The sequence below is a fragment of the Argopecten irradians genome, chromosome 15 (genome assembly GCF_041381155.1).
Source record: "Argopecten irradians isolate NY chromosome 15, Ai_NY, whole genome shotgun sequence".
Taxonomy (NCBI): Eukaryota; Metazoa; Mollusca; class Bivalvia; order Pectinida; family Pectinidae; genus Argopecten; species Argopecten irradians.
The window spans coordinates 2,076,537-2,103,550 of NC_091148.1; the positions used below are offsets into that span (position 1 = coordinate 2,076,537).

At 35.2% G+C, this 27,014-nt stretch overlaps 3 protein-coding genes across 4 annotated transcripts in view; all 3 read right to left on the reverse strand.

Annotated features, from left to right (window-relative positions):
• The window catches only part of LOC138309005 (uncharacterized), a 28,363-nt gene extending 17,970 nt beyond the window's left edge, over positions 1-10,393 (reverse strand). Inside the window, exon 1 of the mRNA XM_069250095.1 lies at positions 9,109-10,393. Coding sequence (XP_069106196.1) covers positions 9,109-9,209 — 101 coding nt within the window. The 5' untranslated portion in view covers positions 9,210-10,393. The remainder of the gene's footprint in view (positions 1-9,108) is intronic.
• A 2,208-nt stretch (positions 10,394-12,601) lies between these two features.
• LOC138309611 (uncharacterized) lies at positions 12,602-16,672 on the reverse strand. Its single transcript, XM_069250835.1, has 3 exons — positions 16,605-16,672; positions 14,681-14,812; positions 12,602-13,481 (listed from the first exon to the last, which is right to left on the reverse strand). The coding sequence occupies exons 1-3, from the start codon at positions 16,670-16,672 to the stop codon at positions 12,602-12,604; spliced, it is 1,080 nt and encodes a 359-aa protein (XP_069106936.1).
• A 1,381-nt stretch (positions 16,673-18,053) lies between these two features.
• On the reverse strand, positions 18,054-26,794 carry LOC138309080 (bifunctional peptidase and arginyl-hydroxylase JMJD5-like). Of its 2 annotated transcripts, none has more exons than XM_069250215.1 (8): positions 25,945-26,794; positions 24,257-24,425; positions 23,812-23,965; positions 23,095-23,286; positions 22,230-22,362; positions 20,464-20,636; positions 20,214-20,336; positions 18,054-19,028 (listed from the first exon to the last, which is right to left on the reverse strand). In XM_069250215.1, exons 1-8 carry the CDS (start codon positions 26,093-26,095, stop codon positions 18,855-18,857), a joined length of 1,269 nt encoding a protein of 422 aa, XP_069106316.1. In that variant the 5' UTR covers positions 26,096-26,794; the 3' UTR covers positions 18,054-18,854. The 2 variants fall into 2 exon arrangements, with proteins under 2 accessions (XP_069106316.1, XP_069106317.1); XM_069250216.1 differs by lacking the exon at positions 25,945-26,794 and adding an exon at positions 25,361-25,399.
• Positions 26,795-27,014: the final 220 nt, after the last annotated feature.

The window sequence follows — 27,014 nt, forward strand, 5'->3', positions numbered from 1 at the left end:
TGATATTGTCTTAACAATATGTAATGTATTTGTATTTGATGAAACAGTTTTCAAGAAAGTTTATAATTATAACCGTAACCTCATATCTTAAACTTATGTAGGACGCGTAATTTAATGTTACCTTCTTTCGTATTTTTTAGATTAGGGATTCCGTGAATAAGGAATCGTCCTAACCACATTCATACTTTTTCTGCCAATCTATTACGATTATTGATGTAAAGTAATTTTTATCGTGATAATATGTAAATATTTATATTTTTGATAGAATCATGATCAGTTTTATGCTTAATAGTGTCTCGTAAGTCTTATAAGGCTGGATGCTGATATTGTTTGATGCCTTTGTATATTATATGCTTGATCGTTTTATGTATATATTAACATGTGACACTTAAATAAAATATTATTGATTGATTGATTGGCAATTTGTTTGTTCATACTGAACCTTTACAGGTAATTTGTTTGTTCATGGCTGATTGACTGAAGACTAGCACCCATTGTATGATTCCAGCGTGTGATTTTGTAATAATGAGTTTATGAGAAAGCGTCTGTTTAAATATTTACACCACTTCATGTCACTGATTTATCGTCAATCTCTATGTGTCATTCACTTCACATTGACTTCCCCCTCACAAAACACCCACCTAACTTTCTATAAATTTATAAATAACTATCAAAATGTCACGCACGAGACACAGGTGCCGTGGGTCAAGGTCAAGGTCTAAAGACGACTAACTCAGTATGGAGTAGGTAGTACATGTGAATGTCTGTTTTGGGAGGCTGTGGTATATTCGTGTTGTGTCTCATTGTAATAATGGAACCCCTGCCCTTTTGATAAAGCTATCTCACTGAAATATTTCAAAAAATTCCAAAGTCACCCACAAATAACTCCCTGTACACCAGTTTCTGACTGAATATCTCATCAATGATAAGAAATAACCCACTGCTATTATCTTATCAATGATTAGAAACAACCCACTGCTCTGTAAACAGCATGAAAGAAGACGTGTCCCTCGTTCCGACACACAGAGAAAAACTTTAAGGTACTACGGGAATCATTATCAGCAAAGCAAATACCTTATATGCTAATTTTACCATTTTGATCCCAATCATTGTCTTAATTTAAAATATATTATAATTTTTAAAGTTAAATACCATATTTTTATTGGACAATAGAGCTATGTTTATATATCCCAGCATGCATCACTGTAGCTGCAATATTGTAGCTCAAAAGACTTTTTGACAGAAAATGGTGTCGTCTTTAGAAAGGTATAGTAGGCCGGGTACGTATATTCGTTCTAGCATCACTGATCTACAATAACTAGGGACAGTTAAAGGTTAATAGATTGTGGGCCTCCGTCTCTCAGCCAGTTTTTACTGTTAAAGTTATATGCTCCATAACTGGGAAAACAATTTGACATGTTGTTTTTACCGTAATCTACTGAAAACCAAAAACTTTGATTAATGCAACTGAAAATCATTCAAATGGACAGACAAACATGTATAACGCCTTATAAATCTTAGTTACAACACATACTTGATGCACTGTAATATATGCAGTGTTCGTTTTCTTTGTCTTGATAAAGGGGCTGATCGCCTCCAAAATTTGACAATTCTGTTTTGTCCACACGGTTGGAATTACTTCCTTGTCCCATATTTACCATTTGAAGTAATTCGTATCCAACAGACTTCCGTTTGATTGGATCCCGTGTCATCTGGAAAATCCTGTTGATATTACTTCTTTGACCCTTATATGCAGATAGAGAAATACCTGCGGAATTCACTTTTCAATAACATGTACTAGTAGCAATGTTAAAATGTGAAATGGAATTGTAGAAGACAACTAAGCTTCATGGTCGGTATATATATACTAATGTAATGCTTTTGGCAGTACTGCTTTTTCAGCTCTTTGTACAAGTCTTGTAACTAAAGAACCTATGTAATGTAAGTATTGTAATTCTACAGATGTTGGTAACATTTGATGGTCGATAGCATGATAAAAGCTCTTCTTGATTTGTGAGTATGAAAATTACAGCACATATAAGTTTTTTTCGGCATTTATTTTGTAAGTTGTGTATATTTGTTGTGAGGAATATGTGTGGCAGCTTTACCACCACACGAGACACCACACACCACATCCACAACGTGTCTAATCGAGAAAGTCAGTTGTAATGTTCAACAATTAATGGCCAAAGTTACACATTATAAAGATTGATATCTAAATTTAAATGTACAAATTGCCGCCATTAATGTTGATAAGCCGCCATGATTTTGATGTAATCAGAAGCTGATCGCGGATAAACGCATTAAATCAATTATCCAATTAGTGTGAATAAATACATCTATAGGCCAAGCAAATGTGTGTATCCCTACGTAAAAGTTTATATACTATAATGTTTATATTAATAGTGGTTTGTACCGATACAGTATAACCTATATAGTATAATATTTATACTTACTCATGGTCTGTACCTATACAGTATAATATTATTATACTTACTCATGGTCTGTACCTATACAGTATAATATTTATACTTACTCATGGTCTGTACCTATACAGTATAATATTTATACTTACTCATGGTCTGTACCTATATAGTATAATATTTTATACTTACTCATGGTCTGTACCTATACAGTATAATATTTATACTTACTCATGGTCTGTACCTATACAGTATAATATTTATACTTACTCACGGTCTGTACCTATATAGTATAATATTTATACTTACTCATGGTCTGTACCTATACAGTATAATATTTATACTTACTCATGGTCTGTACCTATATAGTATAATATTTATACTTACTCATGGTCTGTACCTATACAGTATAATATTTATACTTACTCATGGTCTGTACTATATAGTATATTTTATACTTATCATGGTTTATATTATAGTATAATATTTTATACTTACTCATGGTCTGTACCTATACAGTAAATATTTATACTTACTCATGGTCTGTACCTATATAGTATAATATTTATACTTACTCATGGTCTGTACCTATACAGTATAATATTTATACTTACTCATGGTCTGTACCTATACAGTATAATATTTATACTTACTCATGGTCTGTACCTATACAGTATAATATTGATACTTACTCATGGTCTGTACCTATACAGTATAATATTTATACTTACTCATGGTCTGTACCTATACAGTATAATATTTATACTTACTCATGGTCTGTACCTATACAGTATATATATTATACTTACTCATGGTCTGTACCTATACAGTATAATATTTATACTTACTCATGGTCTGTACCTATATAGTATAATATTTATACTTACTCATGGTCTGTACCTATACAGTATAATATTTATACTTACTCATGGTCTGTACCTATACAGTATAATATTTATACTTACTCATGGTCTGTACCTATACAGTATAATATTTATACTTACTCATGGTCTGTACCTATATAGTATAATATTTATACTTACTCATGGTCTGTACCTATACAGTATAATATTTATACTTACTCATGGTCTGTACCTATACAGTATAATATTTATACTTACTCATGGTCTGTACCTATACAGTATAATATTTATACTTACTCATGGTCTGTACCTATACAGTATAATATTTATACTTACTCATGGTCTGTACCTATACAGTATAATATTTATACTTACTCATGGTCTGTACCTATACAGTATAATATTTATACTTACTCATGGTCTGTACCTATATAGTATAATATTTATACTTACTCATGGTCTGTACCTATACAGTATAATATTTATACTTACTCATGGTCTGTACCTATATAGTATAATATTTATACTTACTCATGGTCTGTACCTATACAGTATAATATTTATACTTACTCATGGTCTGTACCGTATACAGTATAATATTTATACTTACTCATGGTCTGTACCTATACAGTATAATATTTATACTTACTCATGGTCTGTACCTATACAGTATAATATTTATACTTACTCATGGTCTGTACCTATACAGTATAATATTTATACTTACTCATGGTCTGTACCTATATAGTATAATATTTATACTTACTCATGGTCTGTACCTATACAGTATAATATTTTTACTTACTCATGGTCTGTACCTATACAGTATAATATTTATACTTACTCATGGTCTGTACCTAAACAGTATAATATTTATACTTACTCATGGTCTGTACCTATACAGTATAATATTTATACTTACTCATGGTCTGTACCTATACAGTATAATATTTATACTTACTCATGGTCTGTACCTATATATAATATTTATACTTACTCATGGTCTGTACCTATACAGTATAATATTTATATATATACTTACTCATGGTCTGTACCTATACAGTATAATATGTCTTTATACGTTACTACGTACATGTGTACCTATACAGTATAATATTTTATACTTACTCATGGTCTGTACCTATACAGTATAATATTTATACTTACTCATGGTCTGTACCTATACAGTATAATATTTATACTTACTCATGGTCTGTACCTATACAGTATAATATTTTATACTTACTCATGGTCTGTACCTATACAGTATAATATTTATACTTACTCATGGTCTGTACCTATACAGTATAATATTTATACTTACTCATGGTCTGTACCTATACAGTATAATATTTATACTTACTCATGGTCTGTACCTATACAGTATAATATTTATACTTACTCATGGTCTGTACCTATACAGTATAATATTTATACTTACTCATGGTCTGTACCTATACAGTATAATATTTATACTTACTCATGGTCTGTACCTATACAGTATAATATTTATACTTACTCATGGTCTGTACCTATACAGTATAATATTTATACTTACTCATGGTCTGTACCTATACAGTATAATATCTATACTTACTCATGGTCTGTACCTATACAGTATAATATTTATACTTACTCATGGTCTGTACCTATACAGTATAATATTTATACTTACTCATGGTCTGTACCTATACAGTATAATATTTATACTTACTCATGGTCTGTACCTATACAGTATAATATTTATACTTACTCATGGTCTGTACCTATACAGTTATAATATTTATACTTACTCATGGTCTGTACCTATACAGTATTATTATACTTACTCATGGTCTGTACCTATATAGTATAATTTTATACTTACTCGGTCTGTACCTATACAGTATAATATTTTATACTTACTCATGGTCTGTACCTATACAGTATAATATTTTATACTTACTCATGGTCTGTACCTATACAGTATAATATTTATACTTACTCATGGTCTGTACCTATACAGTATAATATTTATACTTACTCATGGTCTGTACCTATACAGTATATATTTATATTTATCATGGTCTGTACCTATACAGTATAATATTTATACTTACTCCATGGTCTGTACCTATACAGTATAATATTTATACTTACTCATGGTCTGTACCTATACAGTATAATATTTATACTTACTCATGGTCTGTACCTATACAGTATAATATTTATACTTACTCATGGTCTGTACCTATACAGTATAATATTTATACTTACTCATGGTCTGTACCTATACAGTATAATATTTATACTTACTCATGGTCTGTACCTATACAGTATAATATTTATACTTACTCATGGTCTGTACCTATACAGTATAATATTTATACTTACTCATGGTCTGTACCTATACAGTATAATATTTATACTTACTCGTGGTCTGTACCTATACAGTATAATATTTATACTTACTCATGGTCTGTACCTATACAGTATAATATTTATACTTACTCATGGTCTGTACCTATACAGTATAATATTTATACTTACTCATGGTCTGTACCTATACAGTATAATATTTATACTTACTCATGGTCTGTACCTATACAGTATAATATTTATACTTACTCATGGTCTGTACCTATACAGTATAATATTTATACTTACTCATGGTCTGTACCTATACAGTATAATATTTATACTTACTCATGGTCTGTACCTATACAGTATAATATTTATACTTACTCATGGTCTGTACCTATACAGTATAATATTTATACTTACTCATGGTCTGTACCTATACAGTATAATATTTATACTTACTCATGGTCTGTACCTATACAGTATAATATTTATACTTACTCATGGTCTGTACCTATACAGTATAATATTTATACTTACTCATGGTCTGTACCTATACAGTATAATATTTATACTTACTCATGGTCTGTACCTATACAGTATAATATTTATACTTACTCATGGTCTGTACCTATACAGTATAATATTTATACTTACTCATGGTCTGTACCTATACAGTATAATATTTATACTTACTCATGGTCTGTACCTATACAGTATAATATTTATACTTACTCATGGTCTGTACCTATACAGTATAATATTTATACTTACTCATGGTCTGTACCTATACAGTATAATATTTATACTTACTCATGGTCTGTACCTATACAGTATATATTTATACTTACTCATGGTCTGTACCTATACAGTATAATATTTATACTTACTCATGGTCTGTACCTATACAGTATAATATTTATACTTACTCATGGTCTGTACCTATACAGTATAATATTTATACTTACTCATGGTCTGTACCTATACAGTATAATATTTATACTTACTCATGGTCTGTACCTATACAGTATAATATTTATACTTACTCATGGTCTGTACCTATACAGTATAATATTTATACTTACTCATGGTCTGTACCTATACAGTATAATATTTATACTTACTCATGGTCTGTACCTATACAGTATAATATTTATACTTACTCATGGTCTGTACCTATACAGTATAATATTTATACTTACTCATGGTCTGTACCTATACAGTATAATATTTATACTTACTCATGGTCTGTACCTATACAGTATAATATTTTATACTTACTCATGGTCTGTACCTATACAGTATAATATTTATACTTACTCATGGTCTGTACCTATACAGTATAATATTTATACTTACTCATGGTCTGTACCTATACAGTATAATATTTATACTTACTCATGGTCTGTACCTATACAGTATAATATTTATACTTACTCATGGTCTGTACCTATACAGTATAATATTTATACTTACTCATGGTCTGTACCTATACAGTATAATATTTATACTTACTCATGGTCTGTACCTATACAGTATAATATTTATGTACCTATACAGTATAATATTCATACTTACTCGTGGTCTGTACCTATACAGTATAATATTTATACTTACTCATGGTCTGTACCTATACAGTATAATATTTATACTTACTCATGGTCTGTACCTATACAGTATAATATTTATACTTACTCATGGTCTGTACCTATACAGTATAATATTTATACTTACTCATGGTCTGTACCTATATACAGTATAATATTTATACTTACTCATGGTCTGTACCTATACAGTATAATATTTATACTTACTCATGGTCTGTACCTATACAGTATAATATTTATACTTACTCATGGTCTGTACCTATACAGTATAATATTTATACTTACTCATGGTCTGTACCTATACAGTAATAATATTTATACTTACTCATGGTCTGTACCTATACAGTATAATATTTATACTTACTCATGGTCTGTACCTAAACAGTATTTATACTTACTCATGGTCTGTACCTATACAGTATAATATTTATACTTACTCATGGTCTGTACCTATACAGTATAATATTTATACTTACTCATGGTCTGTACCTATACAGTATAATATTTATACTTACTCATGGTCTGTACCTATACAGTATAATATTTATACTTACTCATGGTCTGTACCTATACAGTATAATATTTATACTTACTCATGGTCTGTACCTATACAGTATAATATTTATACTTACTCATGGTCTGTACCTATACAGTATAATATTTATACTTACTCATGGTCTGTACCTATACAGTATAATGTTTATACTTACTCATGGTCTGTACCTATACAGTATAATATTTATACTTACTTATGGTCTGTACCTATACAGTATAATATTTATACTTACTCATGGTCTGTACCTATACAGTATAATATTTATACTTACTCATGGTCTGTACCTATACAGTATAATATTTATACTTACTCATGGTCTGTACCTATACAGTATAATATTTATACTTACTCATGGTCTGTACCTATACAGTATAATGTTTATACTTACTCATGGTCTGTACCTATACAGTATAATATTTATACTTACTCATGGTCTGTACCTATATAGTATAATATTTATACTTACTCATGGTCTGTACCTATACAGTATAATATTTATACTTACTCATGGTCTGTACCTATACAGTATAATATTTATACTTACTCATGGTCTGTACCTATATAGTATAATATTTATACTTACTCATGGTCTGTACCTATACAGTATATATATTTATACTTACTCATGGTCTGTACCTATACAGTATAATATTTATACTTACTCATGGTCTGTACCTATACAGTATAATATTTATACTTACTCATGGTCTGTACCTATACAGTATAATATTTATACTTACTCATGGTCTGTACCTATACAGTATAATATTTATACTTACTCATGGTCTGTACCTATACAGTATAATATTTATACTTACTCATGGTCTGTACCTATACAGTATAATATTTATACTTACTCATGGTCTGTACCTATACAGTATAATATTTATACTTACTCATGGTCTGTACTTATACAGTATAATATTTATACTTACTAGTGGTCTGTACCTATACAGTATAATATTTATACTTACTCATGGTCTGTACCTATACAGTATAATATTTATACTTACTAGTGGTCTGTACCTATACAGTATAATATTTATACTTACTAGTGGTCTGTACCTATACAGTATAATATTTATACTTACTCATGGTCTGTACCTATACAGTATAATATTTATACTTACTCATGGTCTGTACCTATACAGTATAATATTTATACTTACTCATGGTCTGTACCTATACAGTATAATATTTATGTACCTATAAAGTATAATATTTATACTTACTCATGGTCTGTACCTATACAGTATAATATTTATGTACCTATACAGTATAATATTTATGTACCTATACAGTATAATATTTATACTTACTCATTGTTGGTGTCTTTATACGTTCCTTTTATCAGCCCCAGCACGACAATAATTACTATAATTCCTAGAATGACCACCAGGTGTCTCTTCAGTCTCATCATGTAATCCCAGTAAAATCATCACCGCTTAACTCACTTCTTACACTTTAAAGTCATTATGCTCTTAACTCACTTCTTACACTTTAAAGTCATTATGCTCTTAACTCACTTCTTACACTTTAAAGTCATTATGCTCTTAACTCACTTCTTACACTTTAAAGTCATTATGCTCTTAACTCACTTCTTACACTTTAAAGTCATTATGCTCTTAACTCACTTCTTACACTTTAAAGTCATTATGCTCTTAACTCACTTCTTACACTTTAAGTCATTATGCTCTTAACTCACTTCTTACACTTTAAAGTCATTATGTCTTAACTCACTTCTTACACTTTAAGTCATTATGATCTTAACTCACTTCTTACACTTCAAAGTCATTATGCTCTTAACTCACTTCTTACACTTTTTCCTTCGTTCGAATCATTTTCGTTCATACAGTTCCTGAATGACAGAATCTGATGTAAGTATATCCTCTCTATATCTAACGCCAGATATGTTTGATTTTCCAGGAACTGAGTATATCCTCACATAGGTTTAATTCTCCAGGAACTGAGTATATCCTCACATAGGTTTGATTCTCCAGGACCGAGTGGGAAATTCAAAACTAAATTATTTTTCATTCCGTTTGTTTTTTTAAACACAGACTTAAGCAGTGGATATCGCGCGAAACACTAAGTATAGAAAGGTTGGCTCTCTCTAGAGCTCTGGCAGGAATAAGCTGTGGAATCAAGAAAAATAAATAGTGATGGAGGGCATAAACAAAGTCGTGTCACTGTGCTGGTCTGCCATCTCTCACGGAGATACAACTCGCCATTCTCACCGCGTCTTACATTCTACAGATGTGTTGTTTCTTCCTAAATACACAGTCTGTACAGTCTTCTGCTTGGTTCTACGGAGTACTTATACACAAGTAAACATTAATCAATATACGAGCTTGCATGTCAATGAAAAAAATTGTAAAATTGTTGGCAAAACTACATAAATGATTCATAAAATCTCCTCTGACGTTAATCCCAATCTGATGATGTATGCACTGTGTTCGATGAAAAGCGAAAATTTTTAATTGAGGCCTTTTCGGCGAGTCGTTTATCCGTTAAGAATAGTGATAGCGATCAATTAGCCGCTGTTCAAGTGTAAGTACGGCTTGTAAAGACTCGACCTTGTTAGTCAAACAGAAGCTTGACTTTTTAAACGGTGACAGAATTGTAATAGTGTAAAAGCTCCGCCCAGATGGTGTACATTCACCCTCCGGTACACTAGCCGCCTACAGGTTCGGTGTGCGAGCAGATATACCAACGTATACAATGAAATCTTTAAGCACGCTACTAAAACAGAGTTACCAAGTGGTTGTAGTTCTGACAATTTTGGATTCAACGAAAGCGGACTTATAAATCAGGCGATGATTGTACGCACAAATCCCCATATACGTTATGGAGAACTGTATATGATGGTCTGTATTAGCTACCACTAACATTAAAACCCTGCGTCAACGACCACCTCTGTATGAGGACCACCTCTGTATGAGGACTACCTCTGTATGAGGACCACCTCTGTATGAGGACCACCTCTGTGTGCGGACCACCTCTGTGTGCGGACCACCTCTGTATGAGGACCACCTCTGTATGAGGACCACCTCTGTATGCGGACCACCTCTGTATGCGGACCACCTCTGTATGCGGACCACCTCCGTAACAGGACCACCTATGTATGAGGACTACCTCTGTATCAGGACCACCTATGTATGAGGACTACCTCTGTATGAGGTCCACCTCTGTATGGGGACCACCTCTGTATGCGGACCACCTCTGTATGAGGACTACCTCTGTATGAGGTCCACCTCTGTATGAAGATCACCTCTGTATGCGGACCACCTCTGTATGAGGACTACCTCAGTATGAGGACCACCTCTGTATGATGACCACCTCTGTATCAGGACCACCTCTGTATCAGGACCACCTCTGTATCAGGACTACCTCAGTATGAGGACTACCTCTGTATCAGGACTACCTCAGTATGAGGACTACCTCTGTATGCGGACCACCTCTGTATCAGGACCGCCTCTGTATCAGGACCACCTCGGTATGAGGACTACCTCTGTATCAGGACCACCTCTGTATGAAGACCACCTATGTATCAGGACCACCTCTGTATCAGGACCACCTCTGTATCAGGACCACCTCTGTATCAGGACCACCTCTGTATCAGGACCACCTCTGTATCAGGACTACCTCAGTATGAGGACTACCTCTGTATGCGGACCACCTCTGTATCAGGACCGCCTCTGTATCAGGACCACCTCGGTATGAGGACTACCTCTGTATCAGGACCACCTCTGTATGAAGACCACCTATGTATCAGGACCACCTCTGTATCAGGACCACCTCTGTATCAGGATTACCTCTGTATGAGGACTATCTCTGTATGAGGACCACCTCTGTATCAGGACTACCTCTGTATAAGGACCACCTCTGTATGAAGACCACCTATGTATGAGGACCACCTCTGTATCAGGACTACCTCTGTATGAGGACCACCTCGGTATGAAAGTCACCTACCCGATAAAACACTTTGGCGAGAAAATCCACACAAAAAGGAGCCTGATTAAACTATTTCAAATCTCACCTTTTGGTGTGATTTTTGGTGTAATTTTTTAGTTAACTTTTGGTTTAAATTTTCATGTAACTTTTGGTGTAATTTTTTATTTAACTTTTGGTGTAACTTTTGGTGTAACATTTGGTGTAACATTTGATGTGACTTTTGGTGTGACTTTTGGTGTAACTTTTGGTGTAACTTTTGATGTGACTTTTGGTGTAACTTTTGGTGTAACTTTTGATGTGACTTTTGGTGTAACTTTTGATGTGACTTTTGGTGTAACTTTTGATGTGACTTTTGGAGTGACTTTTGATGTGACTTTTGGTGTAACTTTTGATGTGACTTTTGGTGTATTGTACTTTAACTTTTGTAACTTGGTGATGTGACTTTTGGTGTAACTTTCGGTTTAATTTTGGTTGTAACTTTTGATGTTACTTTTGGTATAACGTTTAGTATAGCTGTTGATCTAACTTTTGGTGTAACATTTGGTGTAATTTTTGCGCCTACGTCGTAATCAACATTAACTATCATATCTATAATTCACGCTAACAATAAGATACGAGAGATAAAGTCTAGTAAACAGGAATCGAACCTAGGACCCTCCGAATACTAGACAGGCGCTCCACTTCCATTTGATAAACCTGACTATTTACTGCTGATCCGGATTGTAATACAGAGTCCTGTCAAATAATATATCGAATAAGAAATGAATGTAGTTATGTGACCGTAGCCTTACCGTGCTTGTGTCAGTAATAATATCGTGATGACGTTACGGTGACCATCATATCGTGTCTCCATCATTCTCACCTGTGATGAGTGTGGAAAATCGGGTCGGTGTGGGTACAATGTAGTTGGATTGGTGTGGGTAGTCGGGTTGGTGTGGGTAGTTGTGTTGGTGTGGGTAGTCGGGTTGGTGTGGGTAGTTGGGTTGGTGTGAGTAGTCGGGTTGGTGTGGGTAGTTGGGTTGGTGTGGGTAGTTGGGTTGGTGTGGGTAGTCGGGTTGGTGTGGGTAGTCGGGTTGGTGTGGTAGTTGGGTTGGTGTGGGTAGTCGGGTTGGTGTGGGTAGTCGGGTTAGTGTGGGTAGTAGGGTTGGTGTGGTAGTTGGGTTGGTGTTGGTAGTCGGGTTGGTGTGGGTAGTCGGGTTGGTGTGGGTAGTTGTTGGTGTGGGTAGTCGGGTTGGTGTGGGTAGTCTGGTTGGTGTGGGTAGTCTGGTTGGTGTGGGTAGTCGGGTTGGTGTTGGTAGTCGGGTTGGTGTGGGTAGTCGGGTTGGTGTGGGTAGGTGTGTTGGTGTGGGTAGTCGGGTCGGTGTGGGTAGTCGGGTTGGTGTGGCAGTTGGGTTGGTGTGGGTAGTCGGCTTGGTGTGGGTAGTCGGATTGGTGTGGGTAGTCGTGTTGGTGTGGGTAGTCGGGTTGGTGTGGGTAGTCGGGTTGGTGTGGGTAGTCTGGTTGGTGTGAGTAGTTGGGTTGGTGTGGGGTAGTCGGGTTGGTGTGGGTAGTCGGGTTGGTGTGGGTAGTCGGGTTAGTGTGGTAGTTGGGTTGGTGTGGGTAGTCGTGTTGGTGTGGGTAGTCGGGTTGGTGTGGCAGTTGGGTTGGTGTGGGTAGTCGGGTTGGTGTGGGTAGTTGGGTTGGTGTGGGTAGTTGGGTTGGTGTGGGTAGTCGGGTTAGTGTTGGTAGTCGGGTTGGTCTGGATAGTTTTTAGTTTTGATAAACTTTTACTAAAAGACAAAGAATATTTTAATTTTATTTTAGAATTAAATCGTTTACAGACATATGGATATGTATGTGCTTTGTTGTTTTGCGGTGAAAGTTGGTGTCAGGAAGGATAACTCTTAATTACAGAGTATCAAACTCTATAACTTCCGTTAAACCCCCAACCAGGGAACCGCGCATTTTTAACTTGTGATTACTGTAACGGGAGGGTCTCCACACACTGTAATCTAATTTTAGACCCAGGGCTGATAACAACACGAGGAGCACATGTATAAACAAATGTCTTACCTTATGATTGTCACCAAAGTTATTTCCTGAATGTTTATGTGTTCACCACAAAATGCACTTGAAATATTACAAATTACCAGTTATCAATAAATGTGAATATGAGTATCTATGAATTAGATTAATATAGTCCAGCTAGTTAGTATACATATGCTCCATCCACAGAACCCAGATACATTCTTTCTTTTGTGCACTGAAGACCCCAACTTTTTGTTGTTGTGATTTTATGTCCTCAAAAACTGTTTGTTTGGATGTTATTGGCCTATCCACATGTTCATTCCAGTCCAAAATTGAGAGTTTGATTCTCATTTTGTATGAACATTCATTAAATACTATTCTCTTGTCATGGTATTGGAGGAGAGAGTTGTTGAATGATTCGACGTAGTGTGTGTCTTTGCAATAACAGTAATCCTGAGCATTTCTGTAAACTTGTAATTTCAAAAGGAAATCTTTCAACATTTGTTCAGTCGCTGGAGTCCTGATGGTGTTTTTTGTGCTTTCATTTTCTGGATCTGATCTGCATCGTGATGTAGAGTGACATAATTTGTGATTTCCTTTGGAGTGTTCAGATATGTTGGATATGTTTTGTCGTAGTATGTCAGCATTTTTGTTGCAATTTTGTATACACCAATATATATATGGGTCCGAATAGATGCAGCTTTGTCAGAGAGTTCACTGTGTCAGGTTTTTCCGTGACTCTTTTTGCTATTTCTTCAAGGAGGACGACTTCTTAATTGTGCCTTCTGAGACAGTTCCTGTACAATTGGTGCATAGCTTTCCTGTTCATCGGCCAGATATTTGTCTCTCATTGTTCCTAGGTTAGCTCCTTTGCAAAATTTCTAAAACTGAATTGGTAGAATGCCAGGTGAGAAATAGCCATGGGCTAACTTCAGGTTACCGAAGAGCTTTCCTCCTTCCACCTGTGGTGATGAATACCATGTCAAGGTATGGCCTTCACTGCATTTGATCAGAAACTTGCTTACATGTCTAAACTTTTCTTCAGAAGCCACCTTCATTTCCCTGGAAAATTGTAAAATGTTTTTTAAAAGGAAATATGGGCTATACTTGTGTATTTCAAATTCGCGAAACTTGTAGGAAACGTTCTTTATGTCGAAAATTGGGCTTGCTGAAAGTGCGAATTGTTATCGTTGTAAAGCAGAAGTAGAGACGATAGTACATATGTTATGGGAATGTATAGATGTGCAGAATGTTTTGATTAACTTTGAATCCCTATTAGATAGATTACACATCCCATTCGCCTTTAACAAAGAAACATTCATTGTTGGATTATTTAATCAACCAATACTACATAATAGGGTAGACAATTTGATTATTCTATTATTAAAACAATACATATGCCGCACAAGATGTTATCAAGTGAATTTATCAGTATGTGCCTTAACTAAACTTATTAATGATGCATACTTCACAGAAAAATATGCTGCAGTCAGCAAAGGTGACATTCATTTTTACAAAGTAGACAATGATAGGAGTAAATGGAATAGATTAATTAAATTGTAACTATGGTTCAATAATTTTAAAAAGGAATATTATCAACCAGTAAATCATGATTAAAGATACACATCATACACGTGTAATCGCTGAATCGCTGAAATGAAATCTTTGGTAAGCTTCTGGGCTTGTTTGATGTACGTTGATGCTTTCTTCAACTGGTATAGTACTATACATATGTGTACTATTTGTTTAAAACTTCCGGTTGCGTTAAAAGGTGTCTATATTTGACACTTGATAATCGTTCGTTAGATCCTGTAATATTGATTAAATATTAGCTGTATCTTCTGAGATCATCCTTACCATAACTCTCTCTCTCTCTCTTTTCTCTCTACCCTCTTATCTACCCACTATACAAACCCTTTCTCTCGCTTTCTCTCTTCTTTCTCCTCTTCTCTAGAAAAACGACAACACTGTATTTTCCTTTTAAAAATAACTGTTTAAGTATGATGTCTCATCACATAATCTCAAAAAACTGTTTATTGTTTCCTTTCCTCATTTTGCAGTCGATACACGGGTATATAACATATAATTTGGGGATATTATGGTGCCGTTTCTATACTATATGGGTATTATATATAAAGGTGTTAACCTTTCTTTAATACATGTGATTGTAATATATCCATCGGGTTCTAAATAGCGGTATATGGAATCCCTGTTTCTATACAAAGCTAGTTACTATAGTAACTTGTAAACAAGTAAAGGTAGATAACTCTACAGTGTATAACCACAAAGGAATTAGATTTCTATATGATGTGGTTGATAATCTCTACTCATCATACAAAGATTTTTTGTAGAGTTTAGATTTATACACTATTATATGACTGAAGGCAAGGCCTTAAAGGGCGCCGCCAGATGTTTCAGTAACCATTAATTCAATGGTTCATAAAGTTCAATTTATCGAAATAACGGAGCCGAATTTTTGGGTTTTTTTCCCCTATATCCACACTCAATCCTTGTCCCAAAACCCATTTGAGAAGGAAATCCACATAAACATATTTCCGTAACAGATATTTCGTATTTGGTCAGCTGATTATATTGAAAGGTGGTCTATCACTTGAACGCTTGCAAATAAAGAGCAATAAACACTGAGCTTTTGCCGGATGAAGATTACGTTCGTCGGATCATAAAAGCGTTTGAACCGCTTGATTATATAATCAGCTGACTTCAAAGCATTGCATTAACGCTGATGGTATTTTTTACAGACGGTGAAAAATGGCGGCCGCAAACTGAAGCTGTCAGTGTGTAGGATTAAATTTTGAAGATTGAGTTTTTTCTTTTATTTTCATGTATGTGTTACCTTAGAAGTGCTTTGCGCTTCGTGCCATATGCGCCTTTCTTATGGTCTGAGAACCTGCGTGATGTCATTGTCGATTTCTTTTACCCAAATTATTCCTACAGAACAATGTTTCAGACATTCATACCAACAACATCTGAACTAATAAATAAAAACAAATAAGGATATAGCGATAGGTATGATATTTTTATTTCGAAAATTAATTATACAACTAAATATTTTGATAAATGGTCAAACATTCTTGATGTAAATGAAGTTTTGGAAAATGTACAAAACGTTGTCCTTAATACGATAAAAGATGTTACTCTCAAACGGTTTCCATATAGATTCACACATAGGATATTGGCAACTGATGTTTTTTTAACAGTCCACTTTGTTTATTTTGTGAGCAGAGAGATGAAACTATTGTACATTTATTCTGTGAATGTAATCATGTTAAAAGATTGTGGAGAGGAATTGAAAATTGGATGTTTTTTTAAAAAACATCTGTTATTAAACCGGCTATGTTTATTTCTCGAAACAAGAAATGTTATTTGGTTAACAATGTAAGCAATATCAAGCACAAAATATCAATCTTCTGATTGCTACGTACTATATCTACAGACAGCGTGTAAAATGTAACTTGTTGCAAATAGAAAGTATAAAGAAATATTTTAAGAATAACTACAAAATTATGAAATGTTTTCCTACAGTAGTAACTTAAAGGGTATATTGAATGTGTTTAATCTTAAGTGGAGAATTTAATCAAATTTAGTTGAAGATTAATAGATGTAAACGCAGCTAAATTAGCTAGTATTTTGACTATTGTATTAGATAAATGGTATCGAACTATTTCTCATCATTACTGTAATCACAAAAGTGTTATTATCAGTATGAGCATGTTAATATGTGGGATTTTATCTGTCTCTGTATTATTGCATATGTGGTAAAAACCAATATAAAATGTTTTCAAATGAAAAACTATAATCCAGAACTTGTATAAGTAATGGTAACTGAGAAGGGAATAAAAAGGTCAAATAGACCATTGAAATGCATATTAATCCATTTCAATACGTAATTGGGAATTGAATAAGTAGTCATAAAATCGAATAAATTATCAGGGAATTGTATAAACTTTGATCACTAACTAGGGAGTTCAAGTAACGAGACTTAATACTGCATCATGTTGATAAGTTATCAGCGTCATGTTGAAATATCTGTTCAACAAATGCAGTTTACGCACCACTAAACAACAACAACAACAAAAATAAATCCTTATATTTACATTTTGACCGACTATTTCTTTTAAGTTAAATGTTCCGATAAAATAAAACTGGTTTTTCAACATTATACGATTGTTGTAACCGCCGGTCAATTGATTGAATCGCGAAACAGCTGGCTCCGATTTGGCGGGAAATGTTGTCAAGTTCAGAAAGTAAACAAATATACACACTAACACTATCATTCCATTGATGCAATATTTCTCAAACATTTTATTTTCTGAAATATACTTTAAGATTTTCATAACATTCAAATTGTTTACATGGAAGAATTTAAAATACAGAAACAATAGGAGCATCAACACTACTTGCAATTGCGGAGGTCAGTGTTCTGTTGTATATTTAATTGCGCATCAACTGACTGCGTTTACACGAGTGTAAACGATTTCCCAGTTAGTAAGGTTATATAGCAAAGAAACAACTCTTGGGATATCAGCAATTTTACCGATGATTTGATATTTTTCTGTCTCATCCTGTAGGGTAAAGACTGTCGAGATCTTTGCATGTGCTCACACATGGTAAGAGAAAAAGAATCATTCAACCTCTTTGAGGCGAAACAGGAGATCTCAACCCTCGGGATAAGATTTTAAAGCCCCTCGAAATGAGATTCTCCTGCCTCACCCAAATGCGGTTGAAGATTCCATTAATCTGATAACAAATGATCAGTCTTCATTTCGATTGTTTAATTCTTTATTTATATTGGACCTGCACTTGTTGTTTTACTAACAACATCATCATCAATACAAAAACAAAGATAATTGTGAATCACCTCAAACGTATCTACCAAACCACATGGTCATCATAGACTTCGTCTCAGGTGACCTGAAAAAACTGTGCATCGCTCTTAAACACATTCATTATTGATAAACATACACATTTTCCCAAACGATATTCCTTTTATTCTGTGACATTTTCTCAATGCTACTTCAGTGTTGTTTGTACCAGTAGTTTATAAGACTGTTATTACCAGTAGTACCAGTAGTTTATAAGACTGTTATAACTCCTCCTTGTGTAAGGTTGTTTGTAGAAAAGCGTCGTTATATACTGCACACAATCGTTGTAACTGCTCCAGCTTAAGGTTTTTCAGATTGGTCCTAGTAAGGAATGTTTTCCCGGTACTCTCAGTCAGTATGGCAAAGGCCTCAGTAGCTGGTGGGTAGCTGTACGCCTGTAACCAGTAGAAATAACGCACATTACACATGCTACAAATATTATGATATGTTAAGAAAATATTTTAAAGATGCTCCACCGCTGACAAATGATAATTTTTCACTATCAAAAACAGGAGCAGACGGTTTAGTATTTTTCTTCCGTTACAAAAGTTACTTACTTTACACCATTACCACCATTGAAAAGTTTGAGCTTCCAATTTTACTTCAAGTTAAAAATATGACAAAAATTTAATTGCATCCCGAAAAAATTCCGTGGCACTATTTCCTATATGGAATGAAGTACTGATTGCTCATGCATCAAAGGCAAAATAAATTATTTTATGTTATTTTTATGTTAATTAGGCATATATATACACGATTAAACACCAATTATTGTTCAAATGATGAATATCATTATGATCGGTCGGCGGTGGAGCATCTTTAAATGGTGGTTAGGTTAGACTTCCATGTAAACAAACGTTGATTGATTAGTAGTTCTGTCTTCCTAAGATCATTCTCGATACTCCAGGGGTTCCGATCATTTACGATCTCTACACCCCTGGACTATCTCGTAGTAAAATTGGAGGCAGCTCAGCGGAAAACATTTGACCAATCACAGACCAGCAAAGATTTTCTTTGAAGACTACAGAGAGTCAGTCGACCACAGCGTACCGTTATACGGCTCTTTTGCACATCCAAGAACTAAATTACCTGGGTTTTTTTCTGTTGCCTATAGTTTTACAATGAGATAGTCCAGGGAAGTAGAGATCGTAAGTGATCGGAACCCCTTGAGTATCGAGGATGTCCTACGACACATGTCGTCCCCTATTGTAGGGCGAACCTGGATACAATCGTAATAAGTATTGGGGTGGTATAATCAGCTGTGTTGTAGGAATCGAAGTCATCATGTTTAATCAACTTCCATTAAGTATTGGCTATAATATATATAACTATTTTGAATCATGCACTTTAAATCGATTCTAAATCTAAATATATCATTGAAATAATGCAATGAAAACAAATCTACAATTTTGTATGAAAGATATGAGGAGATTTTCAAGATGGATACTATTGCTGAGATAGGACCATGTTTACGACCAGACACATGTCATGTAAGTACCTGGGGATTTTCATGTTACAAATTCAATAGTATCCTATACAACACAATTATACTGAAAACTAACGTTGTTTTATAGTGTTACCTTTTGAAGAGCGTCCAGGTAAAAGTGCTCGAATTGTTCTATGTAGAGTTTGTCTTTGTTCCTGATCAGCATATCGAGGATGTGGGATAAGACTTGGGGAGTCATTTTATCAACGTTCAGCACCTGTTGGGAGTATACGTACATGTTACCATGGCAAATTCAATCTATTACATAGCTTGATTAAACTGTGAATGAATCCGTAGATATAATGGAGGTATTATTCTCGTATGTATGGTAGTACGCCACTTACCCTGTCGCCATTTTTCGACGTCCAGACAAACTCGACTTCGGCTAAGGAAGGGATACTTGATTTGCCTTTCTCCACCTGAACTCGGCAGTCGGACGAGTCAAACTCGGGGGACGGAGAGAAAAGGACAGTGTAAGAGATCCCTCTCCCATAGGAACGCACCTGGTGCATGTAACCTAGTACAGGAAACGGAAACATGGTCTTATTGGGTATAACATAAACTTGGTGTAGGTATTGGGTATAACTTGGTGTAGGTATTTGGTATAACTTGGTGTAGGTATTTGGTATAACTTGGTGTAGGTATTTGGTATAACTTGGTGTAGGTATTGGGTATAACTTGGTGTAGGTATTGGGTATAACTTGGTGTAGGTATTGGGTATAACTTGGTGTAGGTATTGGGTATAACTTGGTGTAGGTAAAATCAAAAGATATTGAATTGGTATCGCCTATTGTAACGTCGCTTCCGAATGGCTGATACACAATAGTATAACACTTTTCTATCTAGACGAAAGACTTGTAAAATGGTTTTTACGGGAATATATTTGTCATAGTTAATGTAATGGAATAACGGAAATCCAGAGTGTAATCTTTTGTTGAGTGTATACTCTGATTTTTGTTGAGTGTATACTCAGATTTTTGTTGAGAGTATACACTGATTTTTGTTGAGAGAATACTCTAATTTTTGTTGAGAGTATACACTGTTTTTTGTTGAGAGTATACACTGATTTTTGTTGAGAGTAAACTCTGATTTCTGTTGAGAGTATACTCTGATTTCTGTTGAGAGTATACTCTTATTTTTGTTGAGAGTAAACTCTGATTTTTGTTGAGAGTATACTTGATATTTATTGATATTTATTGAGAGTATACACTGATTTTTGTTGAGAGTATTCTGATTTTTGTGAGAGTATACACTGATTTTTTGTTGAGAGTATACACTGTTTTGTTGAGATTTTGTTTTTGTAGAGGTTGTACTCTGATTTTTGTTGAGAATATGCACTGATTTTTGTTGAGTGTATACTTTGATATTTATTGAGAGTATACTCTGATTTTTGTTGAGTGTATACACTGATTTTTGTTGAGAGTATACTCTGGTTTTTGTTGAGAATATACTGATTTTTGTTGAGTGTATACACTGATTTTTGTTGAGAGTATACTCTGATTTTGTTGAGTGTATACTCTGATTTTTGTTGATTTTTGTTGAGTGTATACTCTGATTTTTGTTGAGAGTATACACTGATTTTTGTTGAGAGTATAATCTGATTTTTGTTGAGTGTATACTCTGATTTTTGTTGAGAGTATACTCTGATTTTTGTTGAGAGTATACTCTGATTTTTGTTGAGTGTATACTCTGATTTTTGTTGAGAGTATACTCTGATTTTTGTTGAGAGTATACACTGATTTTTGTTGAGAGTATACACTGATTTTTGTTGAGAGTAAACTCTGATTTTTGTTGAGAGTATACTCTGATTTTTGTTGAGAGTATACACTGATTTTTGTTGAGAGTATACTCTGATTTTTGTAGAGGTTGTACTCTTATTTTTGTTGAGAGTATACACTGATTTTTGTTGAGAGTATACACTGATTTGTGTTGAGAGTATACTCTGATTTTGCTATGGTTACATAATGCAGAAAATTAATCCTTAATGAAATAAGTAACTATATGCTGAATGATTAACAAAGGATGACACAAGGCTGTAACTATATATGTCCTGGTGTAAATAGGCCAGGAGCGGTCGTCACCGTGTAAGTGTGCTGTTGAGTAAGTTTACCTGCTGGCAGGAACAGACAGTCCCCTTGAGTGAGTGTTGTGTAAGTCCAGGGCGTCTTGGAAATCTTAGAGTTTTGGAACATGTTGATAAAGTCCATGTCTATAGTGGAATACCCCGCCCCGGCGTTGTGGTACTGAAAAAGGACAGCAGTAGGATTGTTAAAACTCTTCCATCGTATCTGTACTCGATCGAAGGAATCACTATAAATATATATCCATATGAAAATCACTAGTTTTGTTATAATGACGTGGCACAGCCAAACTATCCCGGTACCTGCTATATACTAGCAAATATCACGACATGGTTATTCGCTGACAGAAATATGTTACGATCCCTGTGGACTTATATAGAAATGCTTCGCATATTTTGCCAATCTTAATAGGTTATACAATTTATGAGTCAAGAGTTTTATCTAATATTAGCTGCAATAATGTAGCACAAAAGACTTTTGACTGATAATGGTATCGTCTTTAGAGCTACAATTGGTGCCTATTACTGCTAATGGAGCAAAGTGATGGTTATGTAAACCATTATTAAAATGACATTACGCATTTTTACGTAGCGGTTTTATATCACTTACGTACTAGGCAATAAAATTGAACCGTATAAAATATCAAATTCATACCGAGACATTATTTTTTCACATATAAATATGAAGGTCTTTTCAAAGGAAAATCGTATGGCAAGTCTACGAATAGTGAACTTGACGTCTTGTGAGCGATACGACAGATATTTAGAATGGTCGTCATGTTTGTTTTTTGACAAAAATAACATAAAGAGAGATTTTTTTTTAATTTGAAAAGGACTATTTATATTCAATGTATCTAGGACGTGGAGGGGGAAGTAATTATTTATCGTTAACAACCTTTTCCTTGTAATTGAAGATTTTGCGATGTTCGGATTCGATAACTATAAAGTCCTTTCTACCAAACAAAACGCAATGGAGCGTGTGGTCCTCGTGACTGTGGAGCATGGAGGACGTTCCGCCTGAACTCATCCACAGTTCCGCTTCCTGTAACCTCTTCCTGTACGTCCCACATCGCAGACATCCGGGCATCTGTTGTATTACATTATGGAAATCAGAGGATATCAAAGTTCAATAGTTTTGTGTTGCTACATACATTTGTAGGCCAGAGTTACAATTTGATTGGCTGACTAAAATAGCAACCCTAAAGTTTCTCACAGCCAATCAGATTGCAGCCTAGCCCGTTAAACTTGCCAATATTATTAGGCTTTTTAAAAAATTTGTTTTGTCTAATATATATATTTAAGGCAAAAAAAATGGAAAAGTCTAATAATGTAGGCAGGTTTAGCGGACTAATTGCAGCCCTACATGTAGCTCAAAGGTGCAATAGGATCCCCGTATCGAGGATGCCGGTACCCAAATGATAACAATTACTCTGTGTTGCTTAACATTGTGACTCATTGTGTAGTTAGGTCACATGATTTAACAACACCTTGATATAGACATTTTCAACAGCGCCATTCTAAAACTAATTTGATGACGACTATCACGTCACATTTTATAGTTGGATACTATGAAGTCTCCATATTTAAATAGTGATAACGGAATCATACAAACCGGAAGTTCTTCTGCCATTTCCGGTGGAAGTATGGTTGATAGATACCAATCCTCGTATAGATAGTCCAGCAGAAATTTCTTCATCGTCATCCACGTGTATTCGTGTGCTCGTCTTTCTTTCTTCACCGTAACTGTTACGTTTAAGTCGCCATATCTACAACACAATGTCATACAAAAGTGGTACCATAGCTTGTAACCATTACTGCTTAGTTGACTTATTTAATTGATTTATTTATTGATTACATAACAAACTTCAATAACTAAATGTATTGTAGGTAAGAAACTTGCTGTTCACATTCCTTTATTATCAAGATGAAGTAGGTATATACATGTACTAACATGCACTCTGTTTTACTTTCTCATCACATTATCTTCAATTTGTTGAAGTTTGTCATTACCAATTAGAAGAAGAAGTACTTCATGCTTAAGTATAGAATTTGGTTACCTGTTTGTCAGGTATTGGTCATTTTCCCAATCTTTTAATATCGGTTGTTTCGTCAGGGCTTCCCTAATCGCCACAGGCTTGTTTGATTTTATGTATTTTATGTTGAACGCATGCGCATGGGGCATCTCCAATGTATTCATCACTTTGCCAGATGGATTGCGTTGGAACCCTGAAATGAATATCCAATCAAATGATCCTATTTATTAACCGGAATATTTTACTTTGTATAACACATATTGTTTGTGATAAGAGAGGAGAAGTCAGGTTTAAGGAATCTTTCTCTGAGTTGGCTGATAACGGTCCCCGTGTTTTACATGCCGAATTGACGTGTCAGTCAGACACGGATGTTCTGTCAAAATTCCTAGTCAATATTATTATTTTTGTTTTAAAAAAAAGCAAAGACTGGTATGCAGAATGGCTATTGCCTTCCACGTACATAAAACTCCTTAAAAAACAACAACAAAACACCCGACCTGACGACGAACGTTAATACGAACACTATATCCTGGTGGTGTTATATTTAATATACAGAGTTAATCATTTCGTGACTACTAATTGTCGTGATTACCACGTCAAACCATCGAATTTGCGAATATAAATCGCACAAAAAAAAAGAAATTTGGTTCGCCGTGGATGTTGGAGGTCGGAGATGCCCTATTGGTACTTAAGACTTACCTAGAGGTCGGAGATGTCCTATTGGTACCTAAGACTTACCTAGAGGTCGGAGATGTCCTATTGGTTCCTAAGACTTACCTAGAGGCCGGAGATGTCCTACTGGTACCTAAGACTTACCTAGAGGCCGGAGATGTCCTATTGGTACCTAAGACTTACCTAGAGGTCGGAGATGTCCTATTGGTACCTAAGACTTACCTAAAGGTCGGAGATGTCCTATTGGTACCTAAGACGTACCTAGAGGTCGGAGATGTCCTATTGGTACCTAAGACTTACCTAGAGGCCGGAGATGTCCTACTGGTACCTAAGACTTACCTAGAGGTCGGAGATGTCCTATTGGTACCTAAGACTTACCTAGAGGTCGGAGATGTCCTATTGGTACCTAAGACTTACCTAGAGGTCGGAGATGTCCTATTGGTACCTAAGACTTACCTAGAGGTCGGAGATGTCCTACTGGTACCTAAGACTTACCTAGAGGTCGGAGATGTCCTATTGGTACCTAAGACTTACCTAGAGGTCGGAGATGTCCTATTGGTACCTAAGACTTACCTAGAGGTCGGAGATGTCCTATTGGTACCTAAGACTTACCTAGAGGTCGGAGATGTCCTATTGGTTTGCCGTGGATGTTGGAGGTCGGAGATGTCCTATTGGTACCTAAGACTTACCTAGAGGTCGGAGATGTCCTATTGGTACCTAAGACTTACCTAGAGGTCGGAGATGTCCTATTGGTACCTAAGACGTACCTAGAGGTCGGAGATGTCCTACTGGTACCTAAGACTTACCTAGAGGTCGGAGCTGCCCTATTGGTACCTAAGACTTACCTAGAGGCCGGAGATGTCCTGTTGGTACCTAAGAGTTACCTAGAGGCCGGAGATGTCCTATTGGTACCTAAGAATTACCTAGAGGTCGGAGATGCCCTATTGGTACCTAAGAGTTACCTAGAGGCCGGAGATGTCCTATTGGTACCTAAGACTTACCTAGAGGTCGGAGATGTCCTATTGGTACCTAAGACTTACCTAGAGGTCGGAGATGTCCTACTGGTATCCCACCTGCCGGACGGCTAATTATCGGTGGGAACTGAATATCCATGGACATACTTTTCGGAAATCCGATTTTGCTATGAACTGGTATAAATAGCATTACACTTAGGAGTAGATACATCTTCATTTTAACGAAGGCTCTGATTACAGCGACGGTGGTAAGTAATGTCTGTCCTATTTGGAAAAATACAATAAAAAATGTTATTCCCTGTAGCGTCCGGGCATGATCACACCGACTTCAATATTTTCTGACGTATCAACTGTAAAGTGAAGTAAAAACACAGAAAGGTGTATCGAAATCGAGTTAAATCGTTTGTATATCGACTGAATGCCACGTCACAAGCTGTTTGTAATTTTAATCGAAAAACCTCAGCGGTCCCCGTACTGTGTATTCTATTCACGTGTACACACAAGAAGAAACTTATTGTTCCTTATCGATTACTTTTGTCTGTCCCGCGCAACAGATGGGACGTAAGGAACGCGGGGTGAAAGGTCAGGATTACGTGTACATAACGTTTTGTATGTTATCTGTGAATGGAAACGTGGTTCACTTTAGTCGCTATATATAGCTTAATGGTTTATGTCATTCTCGATACTCCAGGGGTTACTATCACTGTCGTTATATCCATCCCATCCTCGATACTCCAGGGGTTACTATCACTGTCGTTATATCCATCCTATCCCCGATACTCAAGGGGTTACTATCACTGTCGTTATATCCATCCTATCCTGGATAAACCAGGGGTTACTATAAATAAAATGTTGATTTTCATAACGCGGGTCGTTTGTTTCCCGCCGTCGTCCTAAATACCGCCCGGTAGTTGAAAATCACTGCGCCAGACGGCAAAACAGCGAAATGAATATCCACAGCAACCATGAATATCCACTAAAGTTATCATATATTACGCAGAACCAGTTATCATATATTACGCAGAAGATTTTGCATATGTTTGGCGTTGTTACTTCATCTTATGCCACGGATCCGACACCTAGACTCCAGTTCCTTTTAAGTTATTGATTTATCAATATATATGGTATAGTATTGA

Excerpts from the sequence above, each read along its gene's own strand:
- LOC138309611 (XM_069250835.1), bottom strand. The coding sequence starts at position 16,672 with ATGACATCACGCAGGTTCTCAGACCATAAGAAAGGCGCATATGGCACG. Across the intron at positions 14,813-16,604 it reads AAGCGCAAAGCACTTCTAAG|GGAAATGAAGGTGGCTTCTG; the intron begins GTAACACATACA and ends ACAATTTTCCAG. Across the intron at positions 13,482-14,680 it reads AAGCTCTTCGGTAACCTGAA|ACCAACCCGACTACCAACAC; the intron begins GTTAGCCCATGG and ends AAAACTATCCAG.
- LOC138309080 (XM_069250215.1), bottom strand. The coding sequence starts at position 26,095 with ATGAAGATGTATCTACTCCTAAGTGTAATGCTATTTATACCAGTTCAT. Across the intron at positions 23,966-24,256 it reads GACCAATACCTGACAAACAG|ATATGGCGACTTAAACGTAA; the intron begins GTAACCAAATTC and ends ATTGTGTTGTAG. Across the intron at positions 22,363-23,094 it reads TCTTCAATTACAAGGAAAAG|TACCACAACGCCGGGGCGGG; the intron begins GTTGTTAACGAT and ends GTCCTTTTTCAG.